Source organism: Nanorana parkeri, unplaced genomic scaffold (genome assembly GCF_000935625.1).
Source record: "Nanorana parkeri isolate BGI_ZX_2015 unplaced genomic scaffold, ASM93562v1 scaffold372, whole genome shotgun sequence".
NCBI classification, from domain to species: domain Eukaryota; kingdom Metazoa; phylum Chordata; class Amphibia; order Anura; family Dicroglossidae; genus Nanorana; species Nanorana parkeri.
In genome coordinates, this window is record NW_017306640.1 from 934,573 (window position 1) to 948,869 (window position 14,297).

A 14,297-nucleotide genomic window follows, 5' to 3' on the forward strand; every position below is an offset into this window, starting at 1 on the left:
TTACAAACAATGCCGAAGAAGTGCTTAGGTGGAGGGTATGATGGTCACCAGCATGTGCAGGAGAGGAGATATACCGTACTCAGCAGGTTGGTACTCACAAACTGCTAACAATCTCAGTGTCCTAGCGATCAGAGGCGGCTCTAGAGTTTGCGAGGCCTTAGGCGAAACCTAAACATGAGGCCCCACTCAGGCCTGTGGGGTATTATATTCAGTAGAATGACAAAATCAACAGGGCTTATCGTCAGCAAACACAAAGATTCGGCTCAGCGCCTGTATACCAAGTCACACTTCAGGGTTAGAGTCCCAGCCTGCTCACAGAGGGCTCCAGTATGGACACAGGTGCCCCAGCAGTGTCTCGGTAGCTGTATTCCACAGCTTAACACACACACAACCATGTGTCCTGCTCCTAACACTCCTTACAGACACCACTGACTGGCTTCCTGTTCCTTTTTAAGACACCCTCTGACTGGTGGGTTAACCCTTTCATTACCAGAACTGGCTGTAGTCAGGGATGGAGGCACTGCCCCACCCACAAATCTCTCTGAGCCTCCGGATTCCGGGGCCCATGTATAATTAACAATTCTGGGAAGACTGCCTAGCAGTTTCCCTTACAAGTTTGACCCGGAACCCCTCACCCTCCTTGTTGAGAACCCTGAATACAAGGTGACCTTAACAGGACCACCACCTTCACAAGGGAGGGATATACCGTCCATCCAGGACCCATTTCTGGCATCCTGTACAATATACTGTATGTGTGTATATATATATATATATATATATATACAGGGCTTGAAAAATTTTAGGGTGTCTCACCAGTTAGTCAAAAATGTCACCAGCACGACTGGACTATAGCCTTGCAATTTATGTTAACATTTTTTAGGGACAGATAGAGCTTTCTTTTGGTAGTATATATTCACCACTGGGGTTTTTATTTTTCACTATATAATGAAAAAAGTACCGTAAATTTGTTTTCCCTACGTTATGTTAAAAAACATTTATTATTACCTATATTTTTGGTAAAATATAAAAGATGGGGCCACATCAGGTAAATAGACACCAAACATGTCAAACCTTAAAATTGCGCGTGCCCGCAAAATCACAAAAAAACAACTACACCGAAAATTGGCCATAGGCGACGCTTTAAACGCTTTTACAGCACATCAGTTTAGTGTTATCAGTGATTAATGGCCCTAAAATTATTGCTCACATTCTGACGTTCGCGGTGATATGTAACATGTGCGGCACAATAGGCGCAATTGTCGTTCTCGCACGTAGGCGCACCCCACGCATGTTTCCATGTGTATGTGGAGGGTGGGTGACTTAAAAAAATGTTTGTGGTTTTATTTTATTTTTCTATGCTTCTTTAATTTTTTTATTACTTTTTTTTTCTCACTTAACTTTATTGCTATCACATAGGGGGCTAAGAAGTTCCCTATGTGATAGCCAATTGACATAACAGGTCCTCTTTATGGAGACATCAGGGGTCCCCCAGAGAAGCTGATGAAGCAGAGATCTGCTTCACCAGCTTCTGTAGCATGGAATGACAGCTGAATGCAGAAGTGATGTAATATACATCACGTCCTGCATTGGGGACCGGAGAGGAGATCAGAGAAAGATTGTCTACTGATATCCCTTTGATCTCCTGTCACAGAGCAGCCGTGCCGGTCCCGCCCGCAGCAGGCACAGTGGATCTCGGGACCGGCAACGGCAGTGACAGCGGCGGCTGCGGGGGTAAAACCACAGCTAATGCAAGCGTCTAGAGACGCCCGATCACTTTAATGTAAACCACCATCCAAGAAGCAAGAAGCTGCAGCTCTGGTAAAAACTGCTGGCAAGGATAGTGGAGCTGTTGCCTCTTCTAACTAATCAGACTTTAGCTCTCATTTTTTGATGGGTTACAGAGTGAAAAGTAAAATCTGTTTTTACTTTTTTTTCCAGTTTTTGTCTTTGAGGTCCTTTGTGTGAAACCATACTTTCAGTACATGAGACATATTTGTCATACAGAAACTTTTAGGGCAGGAAGTAAATATAATTTAAATATGAATATGTGTATGTGTGTCCAATTCGCAGTGAACCAACAGATTTCCAGCAACAACCTATTTCACTATGCTTGTTTTTAGCTTATTATGTATATTTTACTTAAGATCCACAGTCATGTGAAAAAGTAAGTACACTCATTAAAGTTATTGACTTATTCAACGTTATTCAACTAATTTACACAGGCAAACAAATTTTGATTCAAATTGTGCCTACAGATAAAAGTGATATACTTAAACATATCAAGTAGAATGGATATCCCACCGCTCTGCTGACCGGTACTCCTCTTGGTAGAATGGGTGCTGTAGTGATCCGGATTGGCGTTTCATAAATATGAGTATAGTAAGTGTTTCACCAGCACACTAGGGATCTTCTTCCAAAAATGATGTGGTCACACTATGCCCGAAGAAGGGACCCTGCACGGTGTTATTTGTTGGACATGATGCAGAAATAAAAGGACTTTTTGGACAAAAATTAATTAACAAATTTGCAGATTTGTCATATGGCATATGGAAAAAGTACTATACCCCTACGTTTACCATTACTTCAAATCCATAAAATTAAAATCATGGTGTTCTAGATTAGGTGCGATTGATTAGAACCTCCATAGGGAGTATGCAAGTGAAACCTGTCTTATTTAAACATAAAATACATAGGTTCTGCTGTTCTCTTTGCCATTGACATGTGTGATGTCACCATGCCAAGATCATAAGAGCTTTCCATAGAATTGTGGATTCTATGGAATTTAAAAAGATCTGCAAATTATTTTAAAACAATGATTTCACTGTTTGGAAAATTAAAAAAAAGTGGCGTATATTTCAAACAGCTACTTATTTGTCCAGGTCTGGCCAGCCCAGCAACCCAAGAGCTGACTGATGCTAAAAGAAGTGTCCAAGGACCCCAAAATTTCATGGCGTTCAGGTAACTCTTGAAACAGTTAGGGTCAAAGTGCATGCATCTACAATCAGAAAGAGATTGCACCAATTCAACCTGCATGAGAGGTGTATTAAGAAAAAGCCACTGCTGTCCAAAAAAAACATTAGAGCAAAACTACAGTTTGCCATTGAACAAAGAGGCAAAGGCCAGGGCTTCAGGAACAACATGCCAAAGACTGACCAATCAAATATAGGGTTGTTTGGTCACAATAACAGTAGACATGTTTGCCGAAAAAAGACAGATTTTCAGGAGAAGAACCTTGTAACAACTGTGGCATATGGTGGTGGAAAAAAGTTGTGGTTTGAGGTCGCTTTGCTGCTTGGCCTGTGCAGCTCGCAGTCATCAAATAAGTTATACATTCTGCATCATATCAAAGTTTGCTTGATGAGAATGTGAGGTCATCTGTCCAAAAGCTGAAGTTAAACCAAAAATGAGTCTTTCAACATGATAATGATCTAAAGAACTCTAGCAAATTGACCAAGGAATGGCTCAAAAAGAAGAAATAGAGGGTTGTGAACTAACGTGTTCAAAGCCCTGATATGCTTCCTGGTAGATTTTGTAGGATGATTTTGAAACGGGAAGGTTATGCAAGTAAACCCACAAACATCTTACAACAGAAGGAAATCTTGTCGTTGTCAGAGATTGGTGGGCAGTTATACAAAATTGCTTCAAGAAGTAATTTCTGCTACAGGGAGCAATACCAACTCTTGATGCCAAGGCTGTACTTAATTTTTCCACAGTACACCATTACATATATTGATAATTTTGTTAAATAAAGGATTGAAAAGGCAATTATTTTCTTGTGTTTTTATTGAAATTTATCATCTTTATCTCTAGGCACTGTCTGAATAAAGATCTAACGTTTGCGTACTCGAATTTGTTGAAAAAGTCAAATAATTATATGGGGCATACTTAATTTTTCACATGACTGCAAGTGCCCTTTAACCAATAAACACTACTTCTACCATGTGATAACCAATAATAGTGTTCAAAGCTAATACCAGACACTTAGCAAAACCTTAGATTAATGTTATTTATCTGGGGACACTGAACAGAAGATAGTCAATGTGGTATACAGTATACAATACATTGAGTGGCCAGATTATTATGACCACCCCATCAGTATTTCGTTGGGTGACCTTTTGCCTTCAATACTGCGGCCATTCTTCTTGTTGGCATTGACTCCACGAGATGTTGAAAGGTGATGCGAGGAATCTGACACCATGCCTGATGAATAGCACTGTCCAGAGTTTACTCTGGAAAATTACCATAAAGCTAGAAAATCCAGGCTTGGAATTCATACACTATCCCAGGAAGCTACTGAAGCAGGGCTGATGTCATTCTTGCCTAGGCGAGGGGCTTTTCAAGTATGCAGAGGGGGAAGGTTGCAATGCAACAAAGTAATTTTTTGCTGTGACGGTCTACTTTAAGGTATACTCAGCATGAGAGAAATATAGGTGCTGGCAATCCCCTTCTAAAAACACTAGTTCACTTGTGTCTGCCTTCAAAATTTCTAAATCACAGACCTAAACAAGCAAAATGAAATAAAAATTGGGAGGGAGGGAGAAAAGTCTGAATTTGGTATACTTGTTCTGGGTCAGTACTAAAGCCTGAACATAAGCATGAAATCCAGGAAACCAACATTCTCAGAAGATGTGAGTAGTGGCAGCCTACATACATTCTGCATAACAAATATTCTATAAATCAAAAATAATATACACTGAGTGGCCAGCTTATTATGACCACCTGATGTTTGTAGTCAAATTAGCTATGATTAGCTATAATTTCGCACTGAAGTTGCTAGAGGGCCAGACCATTATAAATAGGGAAGCAGGTTGTTTACCACGACAGTAGAAGTGATTTTTTTCTGAAGATATGGCTAAACAACGCGATTTAACAGCCTTTGAACGTGGGATGATTGTTGACGCTCGGAGCCATGGAGCGAGTATCAGCAAAACAGCAGAATTCGTTAAATGTTCAAGAGCAGCTGTTGTTAAAGTGTTTAAAGACTGGACTGTGAGCCGAAAATCTGGGTCTGGATGTGCGAATTGTGGCCGTCAGCGACTAGTCAATGTTAGGGCAGAACGGAGAGTGGCAAGACTGGTACAAGACAACAGGAGGGCAACAGTGCAGTGTCAGATTCCTCGCATCACCTTTCAACATCTCGTGGAGTCACGAGGCGGCCCAACGGAGTCATCTCGTGGCCCAACGAAGTACTGATGGGGTGGTCATAATAATCTGGCCACTCAGTGTATATCCCTACGTACCATGCACAGGTAGACACAAATTTGCTATTTTGCTATTAGTGATCATGCATCCTGTCATCTTACATTTAAGGACTCATGGTGATGATAGTTAATACATCATCCATACTGTCTATTATGTTAATGGGTTATAATGCGAGAAGACTAGCTTGTTCATTGTCCCTGAGACAACTGTCCAAATACACCCATCCTTTAGATAATCCTATGTCAAGATTTGAGTTTTTTTGCATTAATAGTAGGAAATGTTTTTCACTCTTCTACCCCATATTGTCAGTAAATATGTAGTGTTCATTAAGTGAGACTTCTAATAGATATTAAAACTGGCAAACTGTCTTCTTTTCTTGCAAGGAAGTTCACCACAAAATTCCTAGGGTCAACCTTACTAAGTTAGCTACATTACTTTATATATAATATAATATAAAATGTTCTGACACATTGGTCCCATCTATAGGTGCGCTGCAGTCAACCCCAGAGCCGTTAGGAGAATGTGAGCTGGAGGCACCTGGTATAGCAGGACTATCCCCCATATCTAAAATTAGACATGTTGCAGCTGTGTGGTGGTAAGGCAACATAAAAAGGCTCAGGGTAAGAAGCAAGTCCCCACAGGTACTCACAAAACTCAGACAATTGGTAGCAATTGAGGGTCAGCTAGCCAGAGGTAAAGAAAGTCACTGTAGGCAGGTAGCAAGAACGGGCCGAAGATTGAAATTCCATGTGGTTCTTTGCAAGGAGGAGCAGCAGCAAGGAGATGCTTCCTCAATGCTGTATGGTAGGATAGAGAGCAGGTGATACTCTACCCAGAAGATGACAACAGTGCCCCACACAGCGTTAACCCTTTCCACAATAAAAGGTCACTTTCTGGCTTTCCCCTCAACATCCAGTACAACTGGGTTGGGATGCGGTACTCCAAAGGCTAGGCTGAGGAAGACCACACCAGAAAGTTGCATTTAAAAAGACAAAGCTCTACCAGCAATGTAGGGTAGCACTGGATGGAGGGAAAAAATTGAAGAAGGAAAAAAGGTGCTAGCAAAAAAAAAGAATTAGGCCCCTTTCACTTGAGCGGTCCGTTTTTCTGCCAGACCCCATGGGACGCTCTATGCAAATCTATGGGCAGCCGTGTTAGCCCCAGCTCCGGCTAGGTCTTTTAAAACAGAGGGATCATTGATCCGTTTCGACGGACTGGATCGTGCCGGACAGGGAGTAATCTGGTGTTAATGAACACATGTACTTTTACATCAGATTCCCCATAGACACACACGTGGTCCGGCACTTTCAGTTTTTTCCTCCATTGCAAGATGGAGAAAAAAACTGTATGTACAACAGATGTCACAGTGGTAACATCTGATCCGTACTGCTGTGATCAGGAGAGGATCTGTTGACAAATCCTCTCTTCATCAGCCCACATGAAAGGGGTCTTTGTCTTTAACACTCCAGAGCTGCAGAAATTATGTCTATCTTCCAAGGACACTAACAAAAAACTGAAGTATGCTGGTAATGGGAAGGGTTATCCTGGGCTAGAATACAGTTGTTGTTTTTTGCCAGTGTCCAGTCCTTTTGTAGGCGGCAGTATAACATGACGGTTAAAGACTTCTTGTGTCCCACAATGGATGAGAAAGAAAAACTGCTCAGATAGTGAACCATCATCATTCAGTTTCAAACTGTAGCACACTTCAAAATATGATACGCGGTAATTATTTTTAATGTCCTGATTAACTTGCAGGTTCCCCAATCTAGGAATTCTTCATGTCACAAAGAAGAAAGTGATTGAGATACTGGAAGGGCGTATGACTGACGCTTTTAAGAAAGGATACAACGCTGGCCTTTTGGTTCATCCTGAGTTAAACTACCAATATTCAGGGGATAGATTACTGACTGGTGGGTTATATTTTTAATGTTCATCATGATTTCCCTTTTTCTTTTGCTTGGTAATGTTGAAGTAAATTAGTTGTTTTCAATATTAAGATGCAAAAATGTCCTTAAGTGGTGCTTGTTTGCTAACATTTTAGCTGCCTCTTAAGTGTGTCTATCCTGGCTTTTTTATTCTGTTTGGCTAGTTCCCTGCCTCCTCCATGTTCGCTGTCAAAATATTTTGCCTACTGATATGACATCAATCAGTTTACCTTCCATTGGGGGTATTTATGAAGCCTTTGAAACACACACACTTGTGCACACATTTTTTATGTGTTTTTGGGCACTTTAACTCATTGTAAATCTTCCCATTTATGTTCAGTGGGCTCTCATCTGCATATCCAATGGCCTGACTCATTTTGTTCCAGAGCACAACAGGCCTCCTAGAGTCAGATGCATTTCTTTTAGCCATGTATGCACTTTGACATACCATTTCAAATTGATAAGCATTTACCGTATAGTGCATACAAAGCCATTGTACCATGGGTTTACATGCTCACTACAATACAAGTACACATGCGTCAAAGTGCCTAAATGTATGGATCATACTAACTGAAAAATGATGTGTCACTTTTTAAATAACTTGTTTCCAAATTAGTTTGATGCAGGTTTTGAAATTTTCTGATATATGCCTGTACTTTATCTCACAGCTACTACTATCCATATAAATAGAAAAACTCAGGAAAGTTGGTCTACCATGTTAGGACACTCGTGTATAGTCCTCTACTACACCAGGCTCCTTCTAACCTCCATTATACCTTATGACTAGACATGAGGGAAATTGAGAGTGATTTCTTGTGAAATTTCAATGAAAATCTGGCGTTTTCAACAAAATGTCGCTATTTGGAAAAATGCTTTGGCACAATTAGGGTAATTTTTTGATGAGTGCTGTTGGATTTAAATAGCTTCACAAATACAAAGAATAGTAAATGAAATTAATGAAACTACCCTAAATACACAAAAAAATACCTAAGCAGCTAAAGAAGAACAAAAGTGAAAGTTTCCACTTCTGCAAACTTTCACCAACAGCAGCAAAGTGAACGTTTCTGAAATTACTCCACACATCACTATTTATTGTTAAACTACTTCCTATTCCTACAAACCCTAAGTTACTGCTCACCCTGACCGGGCCAGGTGCTGTCTTAGAAGCTCTCTGAAAAACGCTTCTTTTCAAGTGGTACAATTCAAATTAGATTAATTGGGTAAACTGTGTTCTAGCATAGTGCAATGTTTCTTGGAAAATGTAAATACTTCAGTGAGCAGGTGCTCTGTTGATGTTTTCCTTTATTATAAACTGGTAACCCTTCTCGATCCCCAAATAAGCAATTGGAGAATTCAGTATTGCTGTGCCTAAGAATATGGATTCTTTCACAACCTGCAGTAAAAATCATACCTGGCATCTGCTGCTATCAAATTGTCTGTAAATAAAATGCCTCACAATAGTGTGCTAGAGATTGGTCAGAGACAGTAGTACTATGTGACAATAGTAAAGGAAAGGTTCCATATACCTATGTCCTGAATATGTAAGTAGTCTCCAAATACCTGTGTGTTCTCCATTCACATTAGATTTTTTGCAAGAGCCTTTACAGTATATTGGAGCTGTCTTGCTTTCCTTTGTTTTGGGTTAGTAGCTGTCATGTTGATCCTGCCTTTCCTACCTAGTCAGCCACTGACCTGCTAGTTTGTCAGTCTGAACTCTTGTCCTGCATGCTTCCTTCTTGTCAGTGATGCACTAGGATGGACTTTTTCAAACAAGGCAGTGGGTTAGCTTACAGTTTTCTATCCTTACAGGTTCCATTTAATCCAGTGGTTCTCAACCTTTCTAGGGCCGGGACCCCTTGGTAACATTTGCCAAGTTGTGGTGACCCCCAACGGTAAAATTTAGGGTTGTCGCGGCTGCTGCAGCGACATCTGGCAGCGTGGCGGGAGAACTGACACTGCTGCGCTAGGAGAGGGCTGAGGAGGACTCTCACCTAGCACAGCAGAAATCACACAGCGACCCACAGGTTGAGAACCACTGTTGTAACAGCTAAAATGGCAAACCATATAACAAGCCGAGGGTGTCAGCTTTTATTATTAATAATAATGATGATAATCTAATAGCTATCTAATAGTGGGAGACTCCCGGCGACCCCTGGCAAATTGTCATTCGACCCCCGAAGGGGTCCCGACCCACAGGTTGAGAACCACTGATTTAATCCAAAGTGTGCATACGCAAATCTATTTTAGACTGTACACTTACAAATATCATTTATAGAACATTTACTAAAACATTTGTTATTTTGTGTTGTAGAGAGAGAAAAAGAGATTATTCGTCAAGCTGCTTATCAACAATCGAAAGACATAGACCTGAGCGTTGTACGACTTATGTTCACTGCTTTCCTACCTGATAGCAACGGAAGCTTCACCAGACGACTGGAACCTGTTGTATCAGTTCCCATCTTTGATAGTAGTAAGCAAGCTATTCTTTAAATATAACAATATAGTACATTCTGAGAGCAAACTTTTAGACCCTAACTACCAAATGTTCCATGTGACCCCCCCGTATTTTGCTGTGCTAGACATACCTACATTGACATGATATAAGTCCCCCATATCAATTTTATCTCTAGTTCCTCAGCTCCATGTCACCTCCTTCCTTGCTAGATATTCTTTTTTACACTGCAGTATGCCACATACTGCAGTGTATAAACAGTATGTCACATACTGCAGTGTAAAAAAAAAAAATGTTTGACTTTTAAAACTGTGAATATAGCCCTACAGCAGAGGTAATCTTTACAATCCTTTACATTTGGTATTATTTATTTTATTATATTTATTTATATAGTGCCGACAATTTATGCAGCGTTTTAAAAATGTACATTCACATCAGTGCCTGCTCTCAAGGAGCTTACAATCTAAGAGCCTTTGAAGCCCGTGGACGTGCATCAAAACAAACTTCCCCCTGTGAACAAAAAAAAGTGAACCGTGACATCACAGCACACAAAAACGTGCACAAGGGTGCAAGGTCCTTCAAAAGAAGGGACCTAATTTCCCGCCCCCCGGGGCGCAAGGCTCCTGACAGGGGTTGAGACTGTTGGTCCACCAACCCAAAGGCCGGTGGACCCCGAACCTTTTGGGGACCTGCCGAAACAGGTCCCTCACAGTACTAGGCAGGGGGGCTCTCCCGAAGAGAGACCCTCCTCTTGGGTGGGAGGAGACAGAGAACCCTATATAAGGGCACAGAATCTCCTCCCAGCATCAGGAATAGGCCCCGAAGAAACCTGCACCTTCCGCATCTGTGGGTCAAAATTTGAAAATAAAAAAGTGCCAAACGTGCAAGAGTGCATAAATAAATCTAAAGTGCCAGTGCCCCACGCTGACAGGCCTTAGGGGCCAGAGTGCAAAAATATTGCCCCGGACTAGCCATAAGGCCTGTCCAAGAGGCGTTGTGCAGAAATAAGCAATATGGTGTGTGACCGAGTGCTACAGTGAGTCCTGTGGGGTCCCGTACCCAAGTGACTTTCTGAGCACCCCTGGGACGCCACCCCCAGGGGGCACAACACCACGGGCTTCTGCCGCCCCCAACCCTCCAGCCAGACCAAGCTTCGCATCTGTTCAGTCAGAAAGCCATGTACTGAGCTGTTCCCCTCTCACAGGAAGCAGCCCCACACGCTCTTTTACTTCAGCGAGTACTAAGTAACCATCCCCCGCAAGGACGGTTCTTTTCCCCACCAAAAACTGATAAGAACAGATACGACACTTCATCTTAGCCAAAAGGCCGAGAAGCCCTGTCTCACATACCGATATCCTAGGGCCATTTTGGACAGAAGCCGATCAATCTACCAGCATGCCTTTGGAGTGTGGGAGGAAACCCACACAAGCACAGGGAGAACATGCAAATTCGATGCAGATACTGTCCTAGCCAAGATTCAAACCAGGGACACCAGTGCTGCAAGGCAAAAGTGCTAACCACTAAGCCACTGTGCTGCCCACCTGCTTAAACTTGATTGCAAATGCAACAGAAGTATGTTTAAATCTACTGTATGTTATCACTGTAGCTAATACATGAGTACATTTATCTAGGGGTCCATTTAGAAAGCAGTGATATGGCCCTATTGCAACAATACTGCTGCTTTAAAAAAACACATTTATAAAGCACATTTACAGATGTGTTTAGTGCTCCGCTGGCTTTAGGACCCTTAAGCCAGCAGAGTTATTTTAAAGTAAAGAAAAAAATGGGAAGAAAGACATGGCAAAGTTATGTGACTGGATTGCTGCATTAAGCAGAGATAACTCTATGATTTACTGCAGGCTTCACACTGTGGTCTGCATTTGATGATGGGGCTGCAAAATGTAGGCAGCTATGCAGAGAAATCTACCAGTGGATATCGGATAGCAATATCAATTGAGCCCCTAGTTTGCTTATGTGCTAGTCCTCAATTCTGTAATATGGAGTGTGGTTCAGGCCTTCTTCAAATATGTTCAGTGCATTACCACATGAGTGTTAACATTTGCTTTTTTACACATTAATATGCGTTTCGGTAAGGCAGCCCATTCAGACTGAATGCCACTGGAGTGTGGATTGTGTATTACAGTGTCTTGTGGTAACACACAATAAAACATGCGTTTTATTGTACCAGTGTGATGCCCACCCTAAATGAATGGGAGAATTTTTTACTGTGTCTCACACTAGATTGTCTGGGGCCTTTTAAAATCCTTATAAAGTCAGACCTGGCCATATGCACTAGACCTTGATCTTACTCTGTGCCTAAGGATGTAAAACAATGGACTGTCAGGTATGCAATCAAAATATAAAAATAAAATAATGGCTTATATGTTCATACTTTGTCGTTTATTTATTACAGGTATTTTATATGGAAAGCACAATTTTACATACAGTAGTTGCACATTCACATCAGTCCCTGCCCTCAAGGAGCCTTCAATCTAAGGTCCTTATCTCACATGCATACATACATGGGTGTTTTAGACAGGAGCCAATTAACCTGCATGTTTTTGCAGTGTGGGAGGAAACCCACACAAGCACAGGGAGAACATGCAAACTCCTTGCACACAATGTCCTGACCAGGATTTGAACTGGAGACCCTCAGTACTGTAAGGAACAAGTGCTAGCCACTGTGTCTCCCCATAGACAAAGTACTGTGTAGACAAAACTGATGTTTGTGTATAAATATAATTCATATCTATTTTAGTGAGTTTTTATTTTTAGTATGCATCCATAGTTTGTCTTTAATTAGTACATGCACATCTCATTAGAAGTCAAATATTTTATCGTATACATATAATATATTAGGAACAAACTGGTACTTGGACAGTTGACATTTTACAGGAAATAGTGCCATTATATGACACATTTATATTTAAAAAAAAAAGTTTAGGAGCTGTTTATGTTGCCAGCATTAATCATGTATTTTCAATTAAAGCAAAAATGGTTTCGTCAATTGATATACTATATATATAGTACTTTATTGATGACATAGGCCTTGAATGAGTTGAATGAGTCTGTGGTTTTTTTAACCTGTTTTATTTGTCCTTATTTTTGGTAGAAGCTCCAAATGCTTCTAATTTGAAAATTGTGAGAATGGACAGGACTTCTGGCTGTGTGACAGGAGCTGAAGAGATTTATCTTCTATGTGACAAGGTTCAAAAGGGTATGTGTAGCTTTGTGATTTATATATTTACTTTTTATTCCTTAACTTGGTTATTTTTTATAATAATGGAGTCCTTATGTTATTGCACTTTTTTTCATATTTTTGATCTTTGTGTTTACTGTCCCCAACCTACAAAATATATGAAATAAATGCATATACATATGTAAGTAACCTAACATACGATTAAGGCACAGTAGTGGACACAATCCCAATGAAAGGACCATTTGCACTTTTGAGTTCATAAATAAAGGACGCCAAACCAAAAGGTAAAGCGTCCAAAAATGACTTTTAATTTTTCACAATTCAATCAAACTAAAAACATCCGCAATGCTTTTCAGGGGCAAAAACACTCCCCCTTCATCAGTGCTTAGAATGGGATAAGGATTTTATCTGATTCAAAAGATACTCTAACCAAATGGATCTCTATATGATTCCAAATAAAGATCTCCTTTAGGACTGAAAATGTAATTGGCACCAGCAGCTGTAGTAAGCAAGATACGGTATCTGTTTATTATCTCTTTTTACTCAATAAATGTTTTAATTTTGTTTGTCCATTGTAGATGACATTCAAATACGTTTTTATGAAGAAGATGAAAATGGCCATATTTGGGAAGGATATGGGGACTTCTCACCCACAGATGTTCACAGGCAGGTATGTAGTGTTTTAGTGTTAAAGGTAGAACTGGTAATTATCATTTAAATAAAAGCTCACATCTAAGATGGAAAAATGTGTATGAGATTGACTCTGTTATTACAAGAAACAGTAGGAACAAGATGCCTGTGCTGTACCATAGAGCAGACAGGTTTGATGGGATCTATTTAGGCTGTTATTGGTTGTCACAACGAGGCTTTGTCAGCCTAGACCTAATTTCCCGCCCCCCGGGGCGCAAGGCTCCTGACAGGGGTTGAGACTGTTGGTCCACCAACCCAAAGGCCGGTGGACCCCGAACCTTTTGGGGACCTGCCGAAACAGGTCCCTCACAGTACTAGGCAGGGGGGCTCTCCCGAAGAGAGACCCTCCTCTTGGGTGGGAGGAGACAGAGAACCCTATATAAGGGCACAGAATCTCCTCCCAGCATCAGGAATAGGCCCCGAAGAAACCTGCACCTTCCGCATCTGTGGGTCAAAATTTGAAAATAAAAAAGTGCCAAACGTGCAAGAGTGCATAAATAAATCTAAAGTGCCAGTGCCCCACGCTGACAGGCCTTAGGGGCCAGAGTGCAAAAATATTGCCCCGGACTAGCCATAAGGCCTGTCCAAGAGGCGTTGTGCAGAAATAAGCAATATGGTGTGTGACCGAGTGCTACAGTGAGTCCTGTGGGGTCCCGTACCCAAGTGACTTTCTGAGCACCCCTGGGACGCCACCCCCAGGGGGCACAACACCACGGGCTTCTGCCGCCCCCAACCCTCCAGCCAGACCAAGCTTCGCATCTGTTCAGTCAGAAAGCCATGTACTGAGCTGTTCCCCTCTCACAGGAAGCAGCCCCACACGCTCTTTTAC

The 14,297-nt window shown here is 41.3% G+C and overlaps 1 protein-coding gene across 1 annotated transcript in view; it reads left to right on the forward strand.

The window, feature by feature from the left end:
- The window catches only part of NFKB1 (nuclear factor kappa B subunit 1), a 102,562-nt gene that overhangs the window by 55,656 nt on the left and 32,609 nt on the right, over positions 1 to 14,297 (forward strand). The window contains exons 7-10 of the mRNA XM_018558987.1: positions 6,958 to 7,112; positions 9,439 to 9,597; positions 12,692 to 12,796; positions 13,357 to 13,448. Of these exons, the coding sequence (XP_018414489.1) occupies positions 6,958 to 7,112; positions 9,439 to 9,597; positions 12,692 to 12,796; positions 13,357 to 13,448 (511 nt within the window). The remainder of the gene's footprint in view (positions 1 to 6,957; positions 7,113 to 9,438; positions 9,598 to 12,691; positions 12,797 to 13,356; positions 13,449 to 14,297) is intronic.